Genomic DNA, 25,471 nt, shown 5'->3' on the forward strand with positions numbered 1-25,471 from the left:
ACTTTGCCTCTTCATCTGTGACGTAGTTCAGTGCAGAAACGTGGTAATTAACTACAATGACCATAATCCATTGTGCCTGTTCTTTCCGGCCAGAGACAGAGGCGGATACACACAAAGATCATATGAAACCGCATGAGAGAGAAATGTAGTCTGCACAACACAACGACGAGAGGGATAGAGATAGTTTAAGGTAGCTCTGCCTTATTGATAGTTGAAGTAGTTGCTAATAGTGGTGAGGAAGAGGAGTCTATCGTGTCCGGAAGCGACTTCACCATTCATATTCGGGGTTCATCCAAACATCGTTTTAAGCTTTGTTTGACTATTTATTGACAGTTACAGCTGATTTCGGGATTGTATATCTATTAGAGGTCGACCGATTATAATTTTTCAACGTCGATATCGATTATTGGAGGACCAAAAAAAGCTGATACCGATTAATCGGCCGATTTTTATATATATATATATTTGTAATAATGACAATTACAACAATACTGAATGAACAATGAACACTTTTATTTTAACTTAATATAATACATCAATAAAATCAATTTAGTCTCAAATAAATAATGAGACATGTTCAATTTGGTATAAATAATGCAAAAACAAAGTGTTGGAGAAGAAAGTAAATGTGCAATATGTGCCATGTAAAAAAGCTAACATTTAAGTTCCTTGCTCAGAACATATGAAAGCTGGTGGTTCCTTTTAACATGAGTCTTCAATATTCCCAGGTAAGAAGTTTTAGGTTGTAGTTATTATAGGACTATTTCTCTCTATACGATTTGTATTTCATATACCTTTGACTATTGGATGTTCTAATAGGTACTTTAGTATTGCCAGCCTAATCTCGGGAGTTGATAGGCTTGAAGTCATAAACGGTGCAATGCATGAAGCATTGCGAAGAGCTGCTGGCAAACGCAGGAAAGTGCTTTTTGAATGAATGCTTACGAGCCTGCTGCTGCCTACCACTGCTCAGTCCAGACTGCTCTATCAAATCATAGACTTAATTATAACATAATAACACACAGACATACGAGCCTTTGGTCATTAATATGGTCATATCCGGAAACTATCATTTCGAAAACAAAACATTTATTATTTCAGTGAAATACAGAACCGTTTCGTATTTTATCTAACGGGTGGCATCTCTAAGTCTAAATGTTCCTGTTACATTGCAAAACATTCAATGTTATGTCATAATTACGTAAGATTCTGGCAAATTAGTTCGCAACGAGCCAGGCGGCCCAAAATGTTGCATATACCCTGACTCTGCGTGCAATGAACGCAAGAGAAGTGACATAATTTCCCTAGTTTAATATTGACAGGTTCTTTTAACTAAATATGCAGGTTTAAAAATGTATTCTTCTGTGTATTGATTTTAAGAAAGGCATTGATGTTTATGGTTAGGTACAGTCGTGCAACGATTGTGCTTTTTTTCACAAATGCGCTTTTGTTAAATCATCCCCCGTTTGGCGAAGTTGGCTGTCTTTGTTAGGAAGAAATAGTCTTCACACAGTTCGCAACGAGCCAGGCGGCCCAAACTGCTGCATATACCCTGACTCTGTTGCACAGAACACAAGAGAAGTGACACAATTTCCCTCGTTAAAAGAAATTCATGTTAGCTGGCAATATTAACTAAATATGCAGGTTTAAAAATATATACTTGTGTATTGATTTTAAGAAAGGCATTGATGTTTATGGTTAGGTACACATTGGTGCAACGACAGTGCTTTTTTCATGAATGGGCTTTTTAAATCATCCGTTTGGCGAAGTAGGCTGTGATTCAATGATAAATTAACAGGCACTGCATCGATTATATGCAACGCAGGACAGGCTAGATAAACTAGTAATATCATCAACCATGTGTTGTTAACTAGTGGTTATGTTAAGATTGTTTTTTATAAGATATGTTTAATGCTAGCTAGCACCTTACCTTGGCTCCTTGCTGCACTCGCATAACAGGTAGTCAGCCTGCCACGCAGTCTCCTCGTGGAGTGCAATGTAATCGGCCATGATCGGTGTCCCAAAATGGCGATTACCGACTGTTATTGAAAACTTGAAATCGGACGTAATTAAATCGGCCATTCCGATTAATCGGTTGACCTCTACTATCTATTTTCTCTCCTTAAATATAAGTCAACTGATTTATTTGTTTGTCTATTAATTTTTTAATCGAACATTTCAACGCCAGCTCCTGATATCAGGGTATAAAAACAACAATCTCTCCTGAATTAGCCTAGTGCGCGTGTGCACCCAGCTATATCATGTCCCAAGGTTGTTTTCCCTGGGTTTCCCTAGCTAAACTAGCTGGCTAGCTGAACTATGCTAGTTTTCATCCTCATTGGCAAACTTCATAAATATACTGCACCCTCAACTTCAAAACGAATTTGCTAGTTATACAATAAGACATTCGCTGGAAAGAAACATGAAAATGACGTTTTGTTTTGAGATATCTGTCGTAAGACAACGGTGGCGAAGGATTGCTACTTAACGCGGATCCAAGTTCAGTTTTGAGATCCACTGGCTCGTTGGGATATGTCGTGATTTTGCCAACACAGCCAGATACAGTGCCTTGCGAAAGTATTCGGCCCCCTTGAACTTTTCGACCTTTTGCCACATTTCAGGCTTCAAACATAAAGATATAAAACTGTAATTTTTTGTGAAGAATCAACAACAAGTGGGATACAATTATGAAGTGGAACGAAATTTATTGGATATTTAAAACTTTTTTAACAAATAAAAAACTGAAAAATTGGCCGTGCAAAATTATTCAGCCCCCTTAAGTTAATACTTTGTAGCTGCGATTACAGCTGTAAGTCGCTTGGGGTATGTCTCTATCAGTTTTGCACATCGAGAGACTGACATTTTTGCCCATTCCTCCTTGCAAAACAGCTCAAGCTCAGTGAGGTTGGATGGAGAGCGTTTGTGAACAGCAGTTTTCAGTTCTTTCCACAGATTCTCGATTGGATTCAGGTCTGGACTTTGACTTGGCCATTCTAACACCTGGATATGTTTATTTGTGAACCATTCCATTGTAGATTTTGCTTTATGTTTTGGATCATTGTCTTGTTGGAAGACAAATCTCCGTCCCAGTCTCAGGTCTTTTGCAGACTCCATCAGGTTTTGTTCCAGAATGGTCCTGTATTTGGCTCCATCCATCTTCCCATCAATTTTAACCATCTTCCCTGCCCCTGCTGAAGAAAAGCAGGCCCAAACCATGATGCTGCCACCACCATGTTTGACAGTGGGGATAGGGTGTTCAGGGTGATGAGCTGTGTTGCTTTTACGCGAAGCATAACGTTTTGCATTGTTGCCAAAAAGTTCGATTTTGGTTTCATCTGACCAGAGCACCTTCTTCCACATGTTTGGTGTGTCTCCCAGGTGACTAGTGGCAAACTTTAAACGACAGTTTTTATGGATATCTTTAAGAAATGGCTTTCTTCTTGCCACTCTTCCATAAAGGCCAGATTTGTGCAGTATACGACTGATTCTTGTCCTATGGACAGAGTCTCCCACCTCAGCTGTAGATCTCTGCAGTTCATCCAGAGTGATCATGGGCCTCTTGGCTGCATCTCTGATCAGTCTTCTCCTTGTATGAGCTGAAAGTTTAGAGGGACGGCCGGGTCTTCGTAGATTTGCAGTGGTCTGATACTCCTTCCATTTCAATATTATCGCTTGCACAGTGCTCCTTGGGATGTTTAAAGCTTGGGAAATCTTTTTGTATCCAAATCCGGCTTTAAACTTCTCCACAACAGTATCTCGGACCTGCCTGGTGTGTTCCTTGTTCTTCATGATGCTCTCTGCGCTTTAAACGGACTTCTGAGACAATCACAGAGCAGGTGCATTTATACGGAGACTTGATTACACACAGATGGATTCTATTTATCATCATTAGTCATTTAGGTCAACATTGGATCATTCAGAGATCCTCACTGAACTTCTGGAGAGAGTTTGCTGCACTGAAAGTAAAGGGGCTGAATAATTTTGCACGCCCAATTTTTCAGTTTTTTATTTGTTAAAAAAGTTAGAAATATCCAATAAATTTCGTTCCACTTCATGATTGTGTCCCACTTGTTGTTGATTCTTCACAAAAAATTACAGTTTTATATCTTTATGTTTGAAGCCTGAAATGTGGCAAAAGGTCGAAAAGTTCAAGGGGGCCGAATACTTTCGCAAGGCACTGTATGTACACAGTCGTGTACCCTTAAGCTTTTTAAACTGACTATCGTATTTGTTGGTTAAATTAATATAATAAGTAATGCAGGAATGTCACGAGTTAATTGACATGAGAAAACTCGAGAAAATAGCAACTCTACAGAGCGCAGTGACTAATGACAAAATGACATCTAGACATGGAAAAAACACTCCAAAAAGCATAACAGTATGCAAATTAAGGAGACAAATTAACATCTCTCTTAACGATGCGATTCTCTAGGCTACACTGAAGAGTCACTCACTTTAGCGTCACTGTCTGGCAAGTCCCGACATGGGCTTCATATCCTAGGAAAATACAAAAGAGATCTTTGGTTATTTGAGCTGTTCTTGCCACAATATGGACTTGGTCTTTTACCAAATAGGGCCATCTTCTGTATACCACCCCTACCTTGTCACAACACAACTGATTGGCTCAAACGCATTAAGGAAATAAATTCCACAAATACACTTTTAACAAGGCACACCTGTTATTTGAAATGTATTCCAGGTGACTACCTCATGAAGCTGGTTGAGAGAATGCCAAGAGTGCAAAGCTGTCATCAAGGAAAAGGGTGGCTACTTTTAAAAATCTAAAATATATTTTGATTTGTTTAACACTTTTTTTGGTTACTACATGATTCCATATGTGTTATTTCATAGTTTTGATGTCTTGACTATTATTCTACAATGTAGACAATAGTAAAAATACAAATAAACTTTGAATGAGTAGGTGTGTCCAGACTTTTGACTGGTACTGTGTGTGTGTGTGTGTGTGTGTGTGTGTGTGTGTGTGTGTGTGTGTGTGTGTGTGTGTGTGTGTGTGTGTGTGTGTGTGTGTGTGTGTGTGTGTGTGTATGGTGTGTGTGTGTGTGTTAGGTTTTGAATTGGAGGGGGGTGGTGGCATGTAATAATTGGATTGAATAATTTCCTTGGCACCAATCAGCAAACTAAGCATTATTATCAGACCTGACCACTGATATACCCTCCAATGGGGGAAAAGCATTGCCAAACAGGCACAGGCTGTATGTACTTTACACAGTGGGTTAGTTTATTACTGCTAGACTGAGATACAATGTCTGTCTAGAAGCTGGCCCTAACTACCTGAACTGAGGCACGTCTAAAGAGATACAGTCTCAGTCTAAAGGCTGTTTAGATCTTAGAAATCTATCATTCAAATGTATGATTCAAGTGTGTGCACCTCCTCTCCTTCTCTCCAGACTCCCTGCAGCTCTCTGACTCTGAAGAGGAGGTTCCCCCTGAGCAGCAGCACTGTGAGCAGGAGTGGAGCCCCAGTCTGGGACAGAAGGACCCCAAGTTCACACAGATTAAAGAGGAACAGGTGGAACTCAGGAGCAGTCAGGAGGAAGAGCAACTTCAAGGGCTGGAGGCCGATATCATAGAGTTCAATTTCACTCCTCCTTGTGTGAAAAGTGAATGTGATCAGGAGGACCCAGTTCAGTCCTTGACTCTTCGCCAAACCCAGATTGTGGAGAACAGAGAGAGTGACTCTAAACCAGTGGATCTCAAACCTTTTGGCACTGTGACCCACCTAAAGAGTTTCAACATTCCTTGTGGTCCTCCAGATAATCAGAACAATGCCTACAGCCACAGTTCAGCTATATGCAGCGACCCAGTAGCACTTGATAGCAGCCCACAATTGGATCCCAGCCCACAATTGGATCTGAACCCACCAATGGGGGAACTCTGCACCTGCTCCTTTTGTGGCAAGACCTTCAAACAAAAAGGAAATCTGTCCATGCACATGAGGATTCACACAGGAGAGAAACCTTTTAGCTGTGGTGACTGTGGGAAGAGCTTTATTCAGAAGGGGGACCTAAGGAGACATATCCTGACTCACACAGGAGAAAAACCATTTAGCTGTAATTTTTGCTGTAAAAGCTTCAATCAGAAAGGGGACTTAAGGAGACACATACTGACTCACACAGGAGAGAAACCATTTAGCTGTGATTACTGTGGTAAAGGATTCATTCGCAAAGAGCACCTAACTGCACATATACGGACTCACACAGGAGAAGTGTCGGTCTCAAGCAGAACCTAACCATGCAGAAACTGGTAAATGTTAATGTTGAAAACATTCTGTAAATAAAGTTTGATTTGAATGATGAGGTAATTATCAAACAGTACAGAGGATTGTAGGAAATGCACAGGTCTGCTGTTCAAAGTCTGTAGAATTGTTCTCTTCATTCCTGTTTCTAATATCTGATCTTTTGATTAGGAATGTCTCTCATGGTGATAAAGGGCAGCTGATGTTAGGAAATATAATTCCAGAAAATATCTCTTTCCATTTTTCCAAGAGTATTTCTCATCAACTCAGACCTAATGCTGCTCATTCATTATCTGTATTGCGATTCGATATTGTGATGTTATTGCTATTTGATGTTCATAACCATATTACTCCCTATATGTCTCCTGCAGAGAGACAAGAGAGCATCAGAAAATGTGTTTTGATCATGGAAATAAAAGTGCTGAAAACATGTTGGCTCCCTATTTAAAAAGTAACGAGCTATAGGTTGAAACATACTTGAGTTTTGGTGCTGGTACAGCCAACTAGCAAAACAAATATATATATACACTTTCTAATTTTTTTTACAAATCGATACTTGGAGTCAGAGTATCGATATAATATCGTCCAAAGAAAATATTGCGATATGTATCTGGATAGATGTTTCCCCCATCCCTATTGCCTACTGGCTATACTTATGATCTGCTGGCCAGATTGTAACAGCAAACAGATCAATGTTTTCCTGCAGTAAAGTAACCACACTTTTGACTCAGAGGATGCTAAGCAGTCAATCTCTGAAACAGCTAGCTACAAGTACTTGAAGTAGGCTAACCACCCAACAGACACAAACATTATCAAGAATGCCTAGCTTCAACCATCTAAGTTAGCAAGCTGGTTAACTAGTAAGCTAGACTGTTGGTTTATAAAAGCCAAAGAAAGCTAAACTAGTTTATGAATTTCTCATGCATTTAAATGAATAGATAGACGGCTAATTTTGCCATCTAGCCAGGCTAATGTTGCTAACTAGCTAGACCATGAGCTAGCTAGGTAGATAACATGTATTGTGTAAATGTACAACTTCCCAAGATTGATTAAATTGACAATTATGTGAAATAATGTAGCCAATTTATTCATTACTAAATGTAGCTAACATTAGATAGTTAAACCAGAGGTAAGGCATTTGTAGTTCTGTATGATAGCCTCATTAGCAGCTAATTAGCGTTTCGTTTGGGATGGGGGGGGGGTAAATACAGGCAAGTATATTGATAAAATTCTCCTTGCCCGAGACAGTTATCATGCCAGGGTAAGTCTACATGAAACACAGCCCTTATTTTAAGTGTTTCTAAAATCCCCTCTAGGAAAAATGAAGTAAATCAGTATCTCCCAAAAGATCAATATATAAAATGCATTTTGACCTGGACTAACCGGTGCCCCTGCACATGGACTCTGTACCAGTACCCCCTGTATATAGTCTCACTATTGTTATTTTACTGCTGCTCTTCAACTACTTGTTACTTTTATTTGTTATTTGTATGCTTTTAACTGCATTGTTGGCTAGGGGCTTGTAAGTAAGCATTTCACTGTAAGGTTTACACCTGTTGTATTCGGCATATGTGACTAATAAAATTTGATTTGATTTATAAAGCCCTGTTTACTTCTGCAGATGTCACAAAGTCCTTATACAGAAACCCAGCCTAAAACCCCAAACAGCAAGCAATGCAGGTGTAGAAGCACGGTGGCTAGGAAAAACTCCCTAGAAAGGCTGGAACCTAGGAAGAAACCTAGAGAGGAACCAGGCTATGAGGGGTGGCCTGTCCTCTTCTGGCAGTGCCGGGTGGAGATTATAACAGAACATGGCCAAGATGTTCAAATGTTCATAGATAACCAGCAGGATCTAATAATAATAATCACAGTAGTTGTCGAGGGTGCAACAAGTCAGCACCTTAAGAGTAAAGGGCAGTTGGCTTTTCATAGCCGATCATTCAGAGTTAGAGACAGCAGGTGCGGTAGAGAGAGAGAGAGGGAGAGAGAGAGAGAGGGAGAGAGAGAGGGAGAGAGGGAGGGAGAGAGAGAGAGAGGGCGAGAGAGAGGGAGAGAGAGAGAGGGAGAGAGAGAGAAAGAGAGGGAGAGAGAGAGGGGGAGAGAGAGGGAGAGAGAGAAAGAGGGAGAGAGGGAGGGAGAGGGAGAGAGAGAGAGAGAGGGAGAGAGAGAGACACAGAGGGAGAGAGAGCGAGAGACAGGGAGGGAGAGAGAGGGAGAGAGAGAGCGAGAGAGCGAGAGAGAGAGAGGGAGAGAGAGAGGGAGAGAGAGAGACACAGAGAGAGAGAGACACAGAGAGAGAGAGAGAGAGAGGGGGAGAGAGAGTTGAAAACAGCAGTTCAAGGCAGCACATCCGGTGAACAGCTCAGAGTTCCATATCCGCAGGCAGAACATATTGAAATGATATATATCATGATTGAGCAGCATTAGGTCAAAACGTGTGAGGAAAAGTATTGGACAGATGGAAGGATGGCAGGTACGGCGACAGGTAGCCTAGCAGTTAGAGATTTGGGCCAGTAGCAGAAAGGTTGCTAGTTTGAATCCCCGAGCCGACAATGGGAAAAATATGTCAATGTGCTCTTGAGCAAGGCACTTAACCCTAATTGCTCCAGGGTCAATAATGCCTGGTACCTGGCTGTGACACCACTCTCAGTGGGAGTTGAGATATGCAAAAAACATATTTCCATTTCACACACGTACAGGTTACCCACTTTTGCATGCGGTGAAACAGGACAAATAGTGTATAAGCAACCCTTTCCTGAGGATATACTTTCTGTCTTTCTCCCTCTTAACCACTTTCCATCTCTCTACAACAGGGTACTGTCCCAAACGGAGGGTACTGTCCCAAACGGAGGGTACTGTCCCAAACGGAGGGTCCCAAACGGAGGGTACTGTCCCAAACGGAGGATACTGTCCCAAAACGGATGGTACTGTCCCAAACGGAGGGTACTGTCCCAAACGGAGGGTCCCAAACGGAGGGTACTGTCCCAAACGGAGGGTACTGTCCCAAACGGAGGGTCCCAAACGGAGGGTACTGTCCCAAACGGAGGGTACTGTCCCAAACGGAGGTTACTGTCCCAAACGGAGGGTACTGTCCCAAATGGAGGGTACTGTCCCAAACGGAGGGTACTGTCCCAAACGGAGGGTCCCAAACGGAGGGTACTGTCCCAAACGGAGGGTACTCTCCCAAACGGAGGGTACTGTCCCAAACGGAGGGTACTGTCCCAAAACGGAGGGTACTGTCCCAAACGGAGCGTACTGTCCCAAAACGGCACCCTAACCCTAATATAGTGCACTACTTTTCAACCAGAGCATTGTGGGTCCTGATAAAAAATAGTGCACTACATTTCAATCAGAGCATTATGGGTCCTCATCGGAAATAGGGTGCCATTTCGGACACACTACAGGTGTTCTGTTCCCAAAGGAAGTATTAGATAAGTAAATCAGAGAAATGCTAATTTTTATTAAGTTCTTAAGGTTCGTTTTTTTGTGTCTTTAACTTTTGTTTTTTGTACACCATCTTAAAACAGCTGAAAATACAATATGTTTGGTTATGGAAAATATATTTCACAGCGGTTTAGATGGTACAATGATTCTATACTCTATACTTGCTTGTTTTGTTACAAACTGAAATGTGGAGAACTATTAGAATTTTAGCAACCAGGAAATGGCGGAGCCATATTTCCTACTGCCCTGATTGGTGGTTGAGAGAGAGGATGAGGGAGAGAGAGACAGAGAGCGAGAGAGCGAGAGAGAGGATGAGGAAGGATAAAAAAACATTTTATTTAAAAAAAAATACATTTTACCTTTATTTAACTAGGCAAGTCAGTTAAGAGCAAATTCTTATTTACAATGACAGCCTACCCCGGCCAACGATGGGCCAATTGTGCACCGCCCTATAGGACTCCCAATCACTGCCGGATGTGATGCAGCCTGAACACTAACCAGGTACTGTAGTGACACCTCTAGCTCTGAGATGCAGTGTCTGTAGTGACACCTCTAGCACTGAGATGCAGTGTCTGTAGTGACACCTCTAGCACTGAGATGCAGTGTCTGTAGTGACACCTCTAGCACTGAGATGCAGTGTCTGAGACCACTGCGCCACTCAGGAGCCCCTATTGAGAAGGGAAGGGAGAAAAGAGAGGAGAGGAAAGAGAGCGGAAGGGAAAGAGAGATTTAGAGAGAGGATGAGTGGGAGCAGAGAGAGCGGGAGAGAGCGGGAGAAGAAAGAAGGGGGATGAGAGGAGGATAGACATGGACTGAAGAAGGAGAGATGTATGAGGTCGTGTAATTATGAATGAAACTCTTCCCTCTTTCTCTCTCTGCCTCTCTCTCTCTCTCTCTCTCTCTCTCTCTCTCTCTCTCTGCTGATATCTAGACAATGTAGAGTGCAGAGTTCACTTCAAAAGCTCCTCTGTGGCTGCAGGAACCTAGGACTGGGTTGACCGATACTGTACTATTTTGCACAATGTTGTGGTCTTACACCGCCATCTAGTGGTCGCTTGAAGCTATTACCACAGATGGATAGGGTCTTATTTATTGGTACAGCTAGCTATACAGCATTTGCTATTACTGCACTGATAAAGTAAGTTGAGAAATAGATCTGAAAGCAGAAGCAGGTGAAGAGGAGTTTTATTAGGGACATGCTAAAGGTGCAGTCTGCGACTGGAACATCAATGTTTTGGACATTTAAATGAATCATGTACACTGAGTATACAAAACATTGACAACACCTGCTCTTTCCATGACATAGACTGACCATGTGAATCCAGGTGAATCCAGGTGAAAGTTATGATCCCTTATTGATGTCACTTGTTAAATCCACTTCAACAGTGTAGATAAAGGGGAGGAGACAGGTTAAAGAAGGATTTTAAAGCCTTTGAGACAATTGAGACATGGATTGTGTTTGTGTGCCATTCAGAGGGTGAATGGGAAAGACAAAAGATTGAAGTGCCTTTGAACGGAGTATGGTAGTTGGTGCCAGACATACCGGCATCAAATCTAATTGTTGTTGGTCACATACACATATTTACCAGGAAGCTATTGGTCACATACACATATTTAGCAGGAAGTTATTGGTCACATACACATATTTAGCAGGAAGTTATTGGTCACATACACATATTTACCAGGAAGCTATTGGTCACATACACATATTTAGCAGGAAGTTATTGGTCACATACACATATTTAGCAGGATGTTATTGGTCACATACACATATTTAGCAGGATGTTATTGCGTGTGTAGCGAAATGCTTGGTCTACCAATATTTATTTTAGTAGGGGACAGCCCTAAAGAATAATGTTATGAGTAAAGTAGGAAGCATACTTTATAAATGTGCCATAAAATAAGTGTGTATCTGGCCTGGCGACACTGTTTTATGTGTTGACTGAACAGGGGTTGATGATTATGAGTTTTCTACTCAGCTGGTCTCGGGAAGAAATTACGAGAACGCATTGTCCGAGACCGAGTCAAGACAGAGTCAAAATGTATCTGAACTCGAGACAAGACCGAGTCAAGACAGAGTCAAAATGTATCTGAACTCGAGACAAGACCGAGTCAAGACAGACTCACTCAATACGTGGTTTCGAGACCACAATCCAGTACTACAACACTGGTATATTGTATACTCTCATAACAGTACTACAACACTAGTATTTTGTAGACTCTCATAACAGTACTACAACACTGGTATATTGTATACTCTCATAACAGTACTACAACACTAGTATTTTGTATACTCTCATAACAGTACTACAACACTAGTATTTTGTATACTCTCATAACAGTACTACAACACTAGTATTTTGTATACTCTCATAACAGTACTACAACACTGGTATTTTGTATACTCTCATAACAGTACTACAACACTAGTATTTTGTATACTCTCATAACAGTACTACAACACTAGTATTTTGTAGACTCTCATAACAGTACTACAACACTAGTATTTTGTAGACTCTCATAACAGTACTACAACACTAGTATTTTGTAGACTCTCATAACAGTACTACAACACTAGTATTTTGTAGACTCTCATAACAGTACTGCAACACTAGTATTTTGTAGACTCTCATAACAGTACTACAACACTAGTATTTTGTAGACTCTCATAACAGTACTACAACACTGGTATTTTGTATACTCTCATAACAGTACTGCAACACTAGTATTTTGTAGACTCTCATAACAGTACTACAACACTAGTATTTTGTAGACTTTCATAACAGTACTACAACACTAGTATTTTGTAGACTCTCATAACAGTACTGCAACACTAGTATTTTGTAGACTCTCATAACAGTACTACAACACTAGTATTTTGTAGACTCTCATAACAGTACTACAACACTGGTATTTTGTATACTCTCATAACAGTACTGCAACACTAGTATTTTGTAGACTCTCATAACAGTACTACAACACTAGTATTTTGTAGACTCTCATAACAGTACTACAACACTGGTATTTTGTATACTCTCATAACAGTACTGCAACATTGGTATTTTGTATACTCTCATAACAGTACTGCAACATTGGTATTTTGTATACTCTCAAAACAGTACTACAACACTGGTATTTTGTATACTCTCATAACAGTACTACAACACTGGTATTTTGTATACTCTCATAACAGTACTACAACACTAGTATTTTGTATACTCTCATAACAGTACTACAACACTGGTATTTTGTATACTCTCATAACAGTACTGCAACACTGGTATTTTGTATACTCTCATAACAGTACTGCAACACTGGTATATTGTATACTCTCATAACAGTACTACAACACTAGTATTTTGTATACTCTCATAACAGTACTGCAACATTGGTATTTTGTATACTCTCATAACAGTACTGCAACATTGATATTTTGTATACTCTCATAACAGTACTGCAACACTGGTATTTTGTAGACTCTCATAACAGTACTACAACACTGGTACTTTGTATACTCTCATAACAGTACTACAACACAAGTATTTTGTATACTCTCATAACAGTATTACAACACTAGTATTTTGTATACTCTCATAAAAGTACTACAACACTGGTATTTTGTAGACTCTCATAACAGTACTGCAACACTGGTATTTTGTATACTCTCATAACAGTACTGCAACAGTGGTATTTTGTATACTCTCATAACAGTACTGCAACAGTGGTATTTTGTATACTCTCATAACAGTACTGCAACACTAGTATTTTGTATACTCTCATAACAGTACTACAACACTAGTATTTTGTAGACTCTCATAACAGTATTACAACACTAGTATTTTGTATACTCTCATAACAGTACTGCAACACTAGTATTTTGTAGACTCTCATAACAGTACTACAACACTAGTATTTTGTAGACTCTCATAACAGTACTACAACACTGGTATTTTGTATACTCTCATAACAGTACTGCAACATTGGTATTTTGTATACTCTCATAACAGTACTGCAACATTGGTATTTTGTATACTCTCAAAACAGTACTACAACACTGGTATTTTGTATACTCTCATAACAGTACTACAACACTGGTATTTTGTATACTCTCATAACAGTACTACAACACTAGTATTTTGTATACTCTCATAACAGTACTACAACACTGGTATTTTGTATACTCTCATAACAGTACTGCAACACTGGTATTTTGTATACTCTCATAACAGTACTGCAACACTGGTATATTGTATACTCTCATAACAGTACTACAACACTAGTATTTTGTATACTCTCATAACAGTACTGCAACATTGGTATTTTGTATACTCTCATAACAGTACTGCAACATTGATATTTTGTATACTCTCATAACAGTACTGCAACACTGGTATTTTGTAGACTCTCATAACAGTACTACAACACTGGTACTTTGTATACTCTCATAACAGTACTACAACACAAGTATTTTGTATACTCTCATAACAGTATTACAACACTAGTATTTTGTATACTCTCATAAAAGTACTACAACACTGGTATTTTGTAGACTCTCATAACAGTACTGCAACACTGGTATTTTGTATACTCTCATAACAGTACTGCAACACTGGTATTTTGTATACTCTCATAACAGTACTGCAACAGTGGTATTTTGTATACTCTCATAACAGTACTGCAACAGTGGTATTTTGTATACTCTCATAACAGTACTGCAACACTAGTATTTTGTATACTCTCATAACAGTACTACAACACTAGTATTTTGTAGACTCTCATAACAGTACTACAACACTAGTATTTTGTAGACTCTCATAACAGTACTACAACACTGGTATTTTGTATACTCTCATAACAGTACTGCAACACTGGTATTTTGTAGACTCTCATAACAGTACTGCAACATTGGTATTTTGTAGACTCTCATAACAGTACTACAACACTGGTATTTTGTACACTCTCATAACAGTACTGCAACACTGGTATTTTGTATACTCTCATAACAGTACTACAACACTGGTATTTTGTAGACTCTCATAACAGTACTACAACACTGGTATTTTGTATACTCTCATAACAGTACTGCAACACTGGTATTTTGTATACTCTCATAACAGTACTACAACACTGGTATTTTGTATACTCTCATAACAGTACTGCAACATTGGTATTTTGTATACTCTCATAACAGTACTGCAACAGTGGTATTTTGTATACTCTCATAACAGTACTACAACACTGGTATTTTGTATACTCTCATAACAGTACTGCAACACTGGTATTTTGTATACTCTCATAACAGTACTGCAACATTGGTATTTTGTATACTCTCATAACAGTACTACAACACTAGTATTTTGTACACTCTCATAACAGTACTGCAACATTGGTATTTTGTATACTCTCATAACAGTACTGCAACATTGGTATTTTGTATACTCTCATAACAGTACTGCAACACTGGTATTTTGTATACTCTCATAACAGTACTGCAACACTGGTATTTTGTTTACTCTCATAACAGTACTACAACACTGGTATTTTGTATACTCTCATAACAGTACTACAACACTGGTATTTTGTATACTCTCATAACAGTACTGCAACACTGGTATTTTGTATACTCTCATAACAGTACTGCAACAGTGGTATTTTGTATACTCTCATAACAGTACTGCAACAGTGGTATTTTGTATACTCTCATAACAGTACTACAACATTGGTATTTTGTATACTCTCATAACAGTACTACAACATTGGTATTTTGTATACTCTCATAACAGTACTGCAACACTGGTATTTTGTATACTCTCATAACAGTACTACAACACTGGTATTTTGTATACTCTCATAACAGTACTACAACACTGGTATTTTGTATACTCTCATAACAGTACTACAACACTGGTATTTTCTATACACATAACAGTACTGCAACATTGGTATTTTGTATACTCTCATAACAGTACTACAACATTTGTATTTTGTATACTCATAACAGTACTGCAACATTGGTATTTTGTATACTCTCATAACAGTACTGCAACACTGGTATTTTGTATACTCTCATAACAGTACTACAACACTGGTATTTTGTATACTCTCATAACAGTACTGCAACATTGGTATTTTGTATACTCTCATAACAGTACTACAACACTAGTATTTTGTAGACTCTCATAACAGTACTGCAACATTGGTATTTTGTATACTCTCATAACAGTACTGCAACATTGGTATTTTGTATACTCTCATAACAGTACTGCAACATTTGTATTTTGTATACTCTCATAACAGTACTACAACATTGGTATTTTGTATACTCTCATAACAGTACTACAACACTGGTATTTTGTATACTCTCATAACAGTACTACAACATTGGTATTCTGTATACTCTCATAACAGTACTACAACACTGGTATTTTGTATACTCTCATAACAGTACTACAACATTGGTATTTTGTATACTCTCATAACAGTACTGCAACACTGGTATTTTGTATACTCTCATAACAGTACTACAACATTGGTATTTTGTATACTCTCATAACAGTACTACAACGTTGGTATTTTGTATACTCTCATAACAGTACTGCAACACTGGTATTTTGTATACTCTCATAACAGTACTACAACATTGGTATTTTGTATACTCTCATAACATATTCGAACATCTGTGTGAAAACTGTGCGGTCACACAGATACCAAACAACATATGCCTACTTTTCCTCTGACAAGTGTGGACTGTTAATTAGTGAGGGTAATACCTGTTAATTAGTGAGGGTAATACCTGTTAATTAGTGAGGGTAATACCTGTTAATTAGTGAGGGTAATGCCTGTTAATTAGTGAGGGTAATACCTGTTAATTAGTGAGGGTAATACCTGTTAATTAGTGAGGGTAATACCTGTTAATTAGTGAGGGTAATACCTGTTCATTAGTGAGGGTAATGCTTGTTAATTAGTGAGGGTAATGCCTGTTAATTAGTGAGGGTCATATATCATTCACATTCAAATAAAATCACATTTTATTTGTCACATACACGTGGTTAGCAGATGTTAATGCGAGTGTAGCGAAATGCTTGTGCTTCTAGTTCCGACCATGCAGTAATATCTAACAAGTAATCTAACCTAACAATTTCACAACAACTACCTTATACACACAAGTGTAAAGGAATGAATAAGAATATGTACATAACAATATATGAATGAGTGATGGCCATGCGGCATAGGCAAGATGCAGTAGATGGTATAGAGTACAGTATATACATATGAGATGAGTAATGTAGGGTATGCAAACATTATATAACATTATATAAATACAAAATCCTATTACACACACACACACACACACCTCAACACCTTAACCATATCATTTTCAGTTCATTTACGCCGTTTGCTTGAGGAAATAAGAGAGTTTGACGCAGTTCCTTAACTGAGCTGTAGTCATCCTCAGTCTTCATCAGAACCCTGCTGTGCCCGTGTCTCCAGCAGGCTATCTGAGCACCATTTGGTTAGACTGGCCGCTCCTTGATGCTGATTAGGAGAGGCTTTGAAGTAGACGGGAGATGTGAGAGAAGGTGTAGGGGATTAGTGTTTACACTCATCTCGTTGAAAAGTTAGCTTTCGGTTTATCTAAAATCTCACGGGAGTGGTCTGTACTGATGATGACTGAATATAGTTGAGCAGTGTAGGGAAATGACTGTTTTATCCCTCCCCTGTAGTCCCAAATGAAGTCCATTCAATTGATTGAAGATGTCACTTAAAAACTAAAAATAATCTGATAGGAACGCTAGATGTGTTGGATTTCTTGTGGCGGCAATCACGGCGAAAAGCATCTATGTCCTCCCTCAGTTCACATAGGCTGCTCTCGAGAGGACTCTGTGCGCAATAATAGTGATTAACATGATTTTTGAATGACTACTCCATCTCTGTATCCCACACATACAGATAATTGTAAGGTCCCTCAGCCAAGCAGTGAATTTTAAGCACAGATTCAATGACAAAGACCAGGGAGGTTTTCCAGTGCCTTGCAAAGAAGGGCACCTATTGGTAGATGGGTAAAAATAAAACAAAAAAGTAGACATTGAATATCCCTTTGAGCCTGGTGAAGTTATGAATTACACTTTGGATGGTGTATCAATACACCCAGTCACTACAAAGATACAGGTGTCCTTCCTAACTCAGTTGCCGGAGAGGAAGGAAACCACTCAGGGATTTCACCATGAGGCCAATGGTGATTTTAAACCAGTTACATAGTTAATTTAAAATGGCTATGATAGGAGAAAACTGAGCCTGGATCAACAACATTGTAGTTAATCCACAATACTCAATCTAAACTAGATGGTAACTATTCTTTTTTTTTTGCGGTAGTGAAAGAAGTTCAAAAAGTTGTACTTTGTATTATTCAAATAGTGAAATCATTTTTAATTCCCATCGATAGTCAGTAGATTTGATCAGTAGTTATGTGGTGCAGTAGTTATAAGGTTCAGTTGTTGTGGTCAAAAGTTGTGTATATGGTCAGTATTTAGATGTGTGTTCAGTAGTTGTGTGGTTGTGGTCAGTAGTTGTGGTCACTAGATGTGGTAAGCAGTGATGTGGTTGGGTTCAGAAGTTGTGTGGTTATTTAAGGTCACTAGTAGGGATGCACGCTATAATCGGTAAGCATATCGGAATCGGCTGATATTAGCTAAAAATGCCAACATTGGCGTCGGCCCGATGTCTAGTTTAACGCCGATGTCAACGCTGACGTGCATACCTATATAACATTAGGTAGGTGACGTAATGACGCCACGAGAAATACAGCGCTACACGTGCAATACAGCATTCCTAACCTGGCCCACAATGTCTGCTGTGTGGATCTATTTTGAAGTTTCAAAGGAAGATAACAAAAAGGCCATATGTAACGTTTGTGCTGCTATTATTTCCTGAGGAGGGGAGAAAGTGAAATCTTTCAATACCACAAACCTAATGACTCATTTGAAAGTGCATCACCCCCAGACATTCAGTGGCTACTTAGAACAAAAGCAGTAAAAACAACTAAACAAGTTCAAGTTGAGTAGTCATTTGAAAAAGTAAGAACATTTCAGCGAGACAACTCAAAAAGCGAAATCCATTAAAAAACGCCAGGATAATGGAATTCATTGGCCTTGACAATCAACCGTTCTCTGTTGTGGATGATGTTGGCTTTCGCCGACTGGTCGAGTACCACGAGCCCTGGTACACACTACCAAGTAGGCGCTATTTTTCAGATGTTTCCCCACCGGAGTTACACAGTATTGCTGAAACGCACATCCATGAGCTACTTGCTATGGGCGTCACTGCTTTTAGCTTCACGACTGACATTTGGACCTGTGATGTCAGTCCCATGAGCATGCTGAGTCTGACAGCACATTGGGTCGACGAGGAATTCGCACTGAGGAAAGCCGTATTGCATGCTCAAGAATGTGCTGGTTCTCATACATGTTTGAAACTTGGAAACATGAACACTCTCCTAGCTCCATTTGAACAACTGACTGGAGAAATAAGCTCATCAACTGCGTCTGTAGCAGACGTGATACCCTCTGTCATGGCATTGAAACACCTGCTCAACAAAACTGCCCACACAGACTGTGGGGTTAAAACTAACAAAAGTACTCTACTAGAGGCTGTGAACAAGCGATTCGGTGGCATTCTCTCTGAGCCTCTTTACTGTGTCGCCACCACGCTTGATACTAGGTACAAGGACCGCCACCTCGATGCAGACAAGAAACAGGGTTTACGTGAAATGTTACAGACACAGCTGGACAAGATGGAAACGGACACAGTGCGCACCGACGAGGACCCACGACAGAAGAGGCCACAGACAGAAAGAGCTGAAACTTCACTGCTTGACATGTAGGATCCTCGGAGTGTGATGTCAGGAAAATAACCTCTCACTCAACGTCAACAAAAGGAGATGATCGTGGACTTCAGGAAACAGCAGAGGGAGCATCCCCCAGCCACATTGACGGGACAGTAGTGGAGAAGGTGGAAAGTTAAGTCCTCGGCGTACACATTGGACAAACTGAAATGGTCCACCCACACACACACAGCATGTTGAAGAAGGAGCAACAGCGCCTCTTCAACCTCTGGAGGCTGAAGAAATTTGGCTTGTCAACTAAAACACTCACAAACTTTTACAGATGAACAATCGAGAGCATCTTGTCGGGCTGTATCACCGCCTGGTACGGCAACTGCTCCGCCCGCAACCACAAGGCACTCCAGAGGGTAGTGTGGTCTGCACAACGTATCCCCGGGGGCAAACTACCTGCCCTCCAGGACACCTACACCACCCGATGTCACAGGAAGGCCAAAAAGATCATCAAGGACAACAACCACTTGAGCCACTGCCTGTTCACATAGCAACCATCCAGAAGGCGAGGTCAGTACAGGTGCATCAAAGCTGGGACCGAGAGACTGAAAAACAGCCATCAGACTGTTAAACAGCCATCACTAACATAGAGTGGCTGCTGCCAACATACAGACTCAAATAAATTTACATTTAGTAAAGGTATCACTAGTCACTTCAAATAACGCCACTGTAATAATGTTTACATATCCTACATTACTCATCTCATATGTATATACTGTACTCTATACCATCTACTGCATCTTGCCTATGCTGCACGGCCATCGTTCATCCATATATTTACATGTACATATTCTTATTCATCCCTTTACATTTGTGTGTATAAGGTAGTTGTTGTGAATTTTTTAGATTACTTGTTAGATATTACTGCACGGTCGGAACTAGAAGCACAAGCATTTCACTACACTCGCATTAACATCTGCTAACCATGTGTATGTGACCAATAAAATGTGATTTTATGAAATCCTGGTTGAGAATGAAACGACTGAACAAATGAACGAAACAGCAAGTGAGTGAAATAAATAGGTTTTGATTATGTTTTACTGGTACGTACGTAAATTTACATATGTAAATGCCAACAAAATAACTTTTTGGTCAGTGTGTGTTTCAACTATTTAACTGTACTAGAATGTTTAAAATGCTGCTAAAAATGTATATATTGGTATTGAGTTTTTTTGGCAAGGAAAATATCGGATATTGTCACTAAATGTGGTAAGCAGTTGTGTGGTTGCAGTCAATAAACACCATGGGACCACGCAGCCGTCATACCGCTCAGGAAGGAGACACGTTCTGTCTCCTAGAGATGAACGTACTTTGGTGCGAAAACTGCAAATCAATCCCAGAACAACAGCAAAGGACCTTGAAGATGCTGGAGGAAACAGGTACAAAAGTATCTATATCCACAGTAAAACGAGTCCTATATCGACATAACCTGAAAGGCCACTCAGCAAGGAAGAAGCCACTGCTCCAAAATCGCAATGAAAAAGACAGACTACGGTTTGCAACTGTACATGGGGACGGTCTACCGGGCATTGGGATGACAAACCAACTCGGGATGAGGAGGGCTTTTAGCAGGTAGAATAGTAGGGACCAATTGGAGGTTAACTTAGTAGCAATACAAATGTCATTAACATGTGTAAATATTTGTATGAACATAAGATTCAACAACCGACATAAACTGAAGAAGTTCCACAGACATGTGACTAACAGAAATGGAACAATGTGTCCCTGAACAAAGGGGAGGTCAAAATCAAAAGTAACAGTCAGTATCTGGTGTGGCCACCAGCTGCATTAAGTACTGCAGTGCATCTCCTCCTCATGGACTGCACCAGATTTGCCAGTTCTTGCTGTGAGATGTTACCCCACTCTTCCACCAAGGCACCTGCAAGTTCCCGGATATTTCTGAGGGGAATGGCCCTAGCCCTCACCCTCCAATCCAACAGGTCCGACGTGCTCAATGGGATTGAGATCCGGGCTCTTCACACTCTTGGCATTCTCTCAACCAGCTTCATGAGGTGGTCGCTTGGAATGCATTTCAATGAACAGTTGTGCCTTGTTAAAAGTGTATTTGTGGAATTTATTTCCTTAATGTGTTTGAGCCAATCAGTTGTGTTGTGACAAGGTAGGGGAGGTATACAGAAGGTAGCCCTATTTGGTAAAAGACTAAGTCCATATTATGGCAAGAACAGCTCAAATAAGCAAAGAGTAACGCCAGTCCATCATTATTGTAAGACATGAAGGTCAGTCAGTATGGAATATTTCAACAACTTTGACAGTTTCTTCAAGTACAGTCGCAAAAACCATCAAGCTCTATAATGAAACTGGCTCTCATGAGAACCGCCACAGGAAAGGAAGACCCAGAGTTACCTCTACTGCAGAGGATAAGTTCATTAGAGTTACCAGCCTCAGAAATTGCAGCCCAAATAAAATGCATCAGAGGTCAAGTAACAGACACATCTCAACATCAACTGTTCAAAGGAGACTGTGTGAATCAGGCCTTCATGGTCAAATTGCCTCAAAGAAACCACTACTAAAGGACAAGATAAGAAGAAGACTTGCTTGGGCCAAGAAACATGAGCAATGGACATTAGACTGGTGGAAATCTGTCCTTAGGTCTGATGAGTCCAAATTTGAGATTTGTGGTTCCAAACGCTGTGTCTTTGTGAGATGCAGTGTGAGGTGTGAGGTGCTTTGCTAATGACACTGTCTAATTTATTTAGAATTCAAGGCACACTTAACCAGCATGGCTACCACAGCATTCTGCAGTGATACGCCATCCCATCTGGTTTGCGCTTAGTGGGACTATAATTTGTTTTTCAACAGAACAATGACCCAAAACACACCTCAAGGCTGTGTAAGGGTTATTTGATCAAGAAGGAGAGTGATGGAGTGCTGAATCAGATGACCTGGCCTCCACGATCACCCGAACTGGATGAGTTGGATCGCAGAGTGAAGGAAAAGCAGCCAACAAGTGCTCAGCCTATGTGGGAACTCCTTCAATTAATCTCATGTATTTATAAAGCCCTTGTTACATCAGACGATGTCACAAAGTGCTATACAGAAACCCAGCCTAAAACCACAAACAGCAAACAATGCAGATGCCTGTTGGAAAAGCATTCCAGGTGAAGCTGGTTGAGAGAATGCCAAGTGTGTGCAAAGCTGTCATCACGGCAAAGGGTGGCTACTTTGAAGAGTCAAAAATATATTTTGATTTGTTTAACACTTTTTGGGTTACTACATGATTCCATATGTGTTATTTTATAGTTTTGATGTCTTGACTATTATTTTACAATGTAGAAAATAGTAAAAATAAAGCGAAACCCTGTAATGAGTAGGTGTGTCAACTTTTGACTGGTACTGTATATACATTGATTCTGGAAGAATAGAACTTATAAATGCCTCATGAGCTTAGTTCTACTGTCACACTCCATAAGAATCAAAAATATAAGCTTGTTTTACTCCAATGTTTGTAAACATTGTAAATGTAAACGAACAATGTATAGCCTCATAACATGGTTAAAAAAATAATAATATCATGGATGGTCAGTCCTTGCATCCATAGCTCTGTCTATTAATCTGAGAGTGGTTACATTTCTCCAGGCCCATCTTTCCACTTTTTACCAAAATCTGTGGATTTGCCCTTTAAACAGCTGCATATTATCAAGGTATTAAAGTGTCCACTACAAAAAGGTAAACAATAGGCCTATAGCAAATGCAGCACATGGCATTCATTTTTCACATGTAAATAGCACTTTTCAGTAGTGTTCAAACCATGAGAGCAGCATTTATTTTTCAACTCGAATCAATGAGCCCAATCAGTCCTCCATGACAACAAAATAAACAACAGAGTAGTGCTGGCTAATAAGTCCTTAGTTTTGGGGTTATGCTCAGGTAAAACAATGGTTCATCTATACTTCCATATTTCCAAGTCCTATTATTGAAGATTGAGGGGTATAACATTTATTGTAATGACTGAAATTCTGATAGACAGTGGTTATTAATGTAAAGATATAATTTAATCATATTATTATTTGTAGTAGAAAGCGATGTGTTAGAAGAAGCCTACATAACCAACCCATAAAGTAAAATTTAACATCCATATATGGCCAGCTATGTAAACTTTAACATTGATTTATCCTGCAATAAATGTCGTTCAATTGGTAACATACATTTTTGTCTTCTTCTAATGCCACTTAATTGGAAAGTAATATAAATGTAACGGAATGTAATCAGATTATGTTACTACATTTGGGTAATCCAAAAGTTACGTTACTGATTCCAATTTTAGACAGTTAACTAGCAACTAACGGATTACATTTATAAAGTAACGTACCCAACCCTGCTACATGATTTATATTTGATGATTTTTTGGGGGCGGAGCGTTGGTGGAGTCGATGCTTCTCTCCAACAGCACCCTGGAGAGGTGCGCTGGGAATGAACAAGAAACATACTTTTAACCTCTACCACTGAGAAAGGGGACAGCACATGGATTCATCATGGACTGCGCACAGATCTCTGATCTGATCTTGCTGAGATCTTCTCTGTTAGTAATTAGCATTTCACATTTTGAGAGTAAATTGAGGCGAATATATTGATACAACTCACATTGTCCGATAGAGAATTACACGGTTATCAAAACGTCACGCCAATGTAAGGTTACACCAAACACATATTTTATTTGAAGTGTTTGTACAATTCACGACGTGAAAAATGTATGTCGAAAAAACAATTTACAGCCATTTCCGTGTTTTACCGCTAGGTTTTGTGGGTATGATGACGCGTCCATTGGGACAGACTGTAAATCAGTTTGATGCAAACATCTCTGGTGGGAAAATGCGCATATTATCTTATGCAGATTTTTTTTAATTTTTAATATTCGCATGAAAACTGTCTCAAATTGAATGGAAACCTTTCTACAGGTTTTTTGTTGTTGATGCGACGCCATTACATCCGGCTGTTTTTATCGACACAAGATAGTTTAATGGAAATGCACAGTTGCCGCATCAATTTTCTATATGAATTTTCTAAATGTCGACAAAAAGATCACTGTACAAGTTAATGGAAACACAGCTTATTTTGTATGAGAACCGAGAATCCTACTCATTAAGCTCCACGTGATTTATGTCACTTTTGTTTTGATCCGACTTCGCCGTCGCTCACGCCAGGGAGGCAGCCTGGTTCCAAAACGTACGCAGTCATTTTTCACCTGGCGCAAACTGCCCTCACAGGCAGCCCGGGCTATAGCTTAGGGCAACACGACAGAAGACTGCTGTCAGACTGAGTGATCTACAACTCACCTTGCATACTAAATAACTCTTTTTAAAATGTATTTAACTAGGCAAGTCATTTAAGAACAAATTCTTATTTACAATGATGGCCTACCCAGGCCAAACCCAGACTGCACTGGGTCAATTGTGCTCCACCCTATGGGACTCCCAATCACAGCTGGATGTGATACAGCCTGGATTCAAACCAGGGACTGTAGTGAGACCTCTTGCACTGAGATGCAATGCCTTAGACCACTGCGCCACTCGGGAGCCCGAATAGCTACTCATTATTATATATTATTATTACAAAATTATACGATTTTGGTTTTAGATGTCTGTTTTTTTGTCTGTATAACTTCCAAAAAGTGGAGAGAGGAAATCAGATCATAAAATTACACTTTAGAGTCTACTTATTTTTTTAATTTAACCTTTATTTTTAAACTAGGCAAGTCAGTTTAAGAACAAAGTCTTATTTTTGAATTTACTAATTGAATATAATTTATAGACTTAAAGATACAACTCAACCAACCATAACATTTACAGCTTCAAGAGCAGAACTTGACACTCTGAACTGTTCTTTAATTTGGAGACACAGGATGTGAAGTTCCCGCCCAT

At 39.6% G+C, this 25,471-nt stretch overlaps 1 protein-coding gene across 2 annotated transcripts in view; it reads left to right on the forward strand.

The window, feature by feature from the left end:
• LOC106578104 (zinc finger protein OZF) overlaps positions 1 to 6,686 on the forward strand; it is a 43,687-nt gene extending 37,001 nt beyond the window's left edge. Inside the window, exons 2-3 of one of the 2 annotated variants that reach the window (XR_006760260.1) lie at positions 4,700 to 4,763; positions 5,409 to 5,774. Coding sequence is in view for 1 of the 2 variants with exons in the window: in XM_045700524.1 (XP_045556480.1) it covers positions 5,409 to 6,250 (842 nt within the window). In the remaining variant the exon portion in view is untranslated. Of the gene's footprint in view, positions 1 to 4,699; positions 4,764 to 5,408 lie in introns of both variants that reach the window. The other variant, XM_045700524.1, reaches the window with a different exon arrangement.
• The last annotated feature ends 18,785 nt before the right edge of the window (positions 6,687 to 25,471 follow it).

The sequence above is a fragment of the Salmo salar genome, chromosome ssa18 (genome assembly GCF_905237065.1).
Source record: "Salmo salar chromosome ssa18, Ssal_v3.1, whole genome shotgun sequence".
Taxonomy (NCBI): Eukaryota; Metazoa; Chordata; class Actinopteri; order Salmoniformes; family Salmonidae; genus Salmo; species Salmo salar.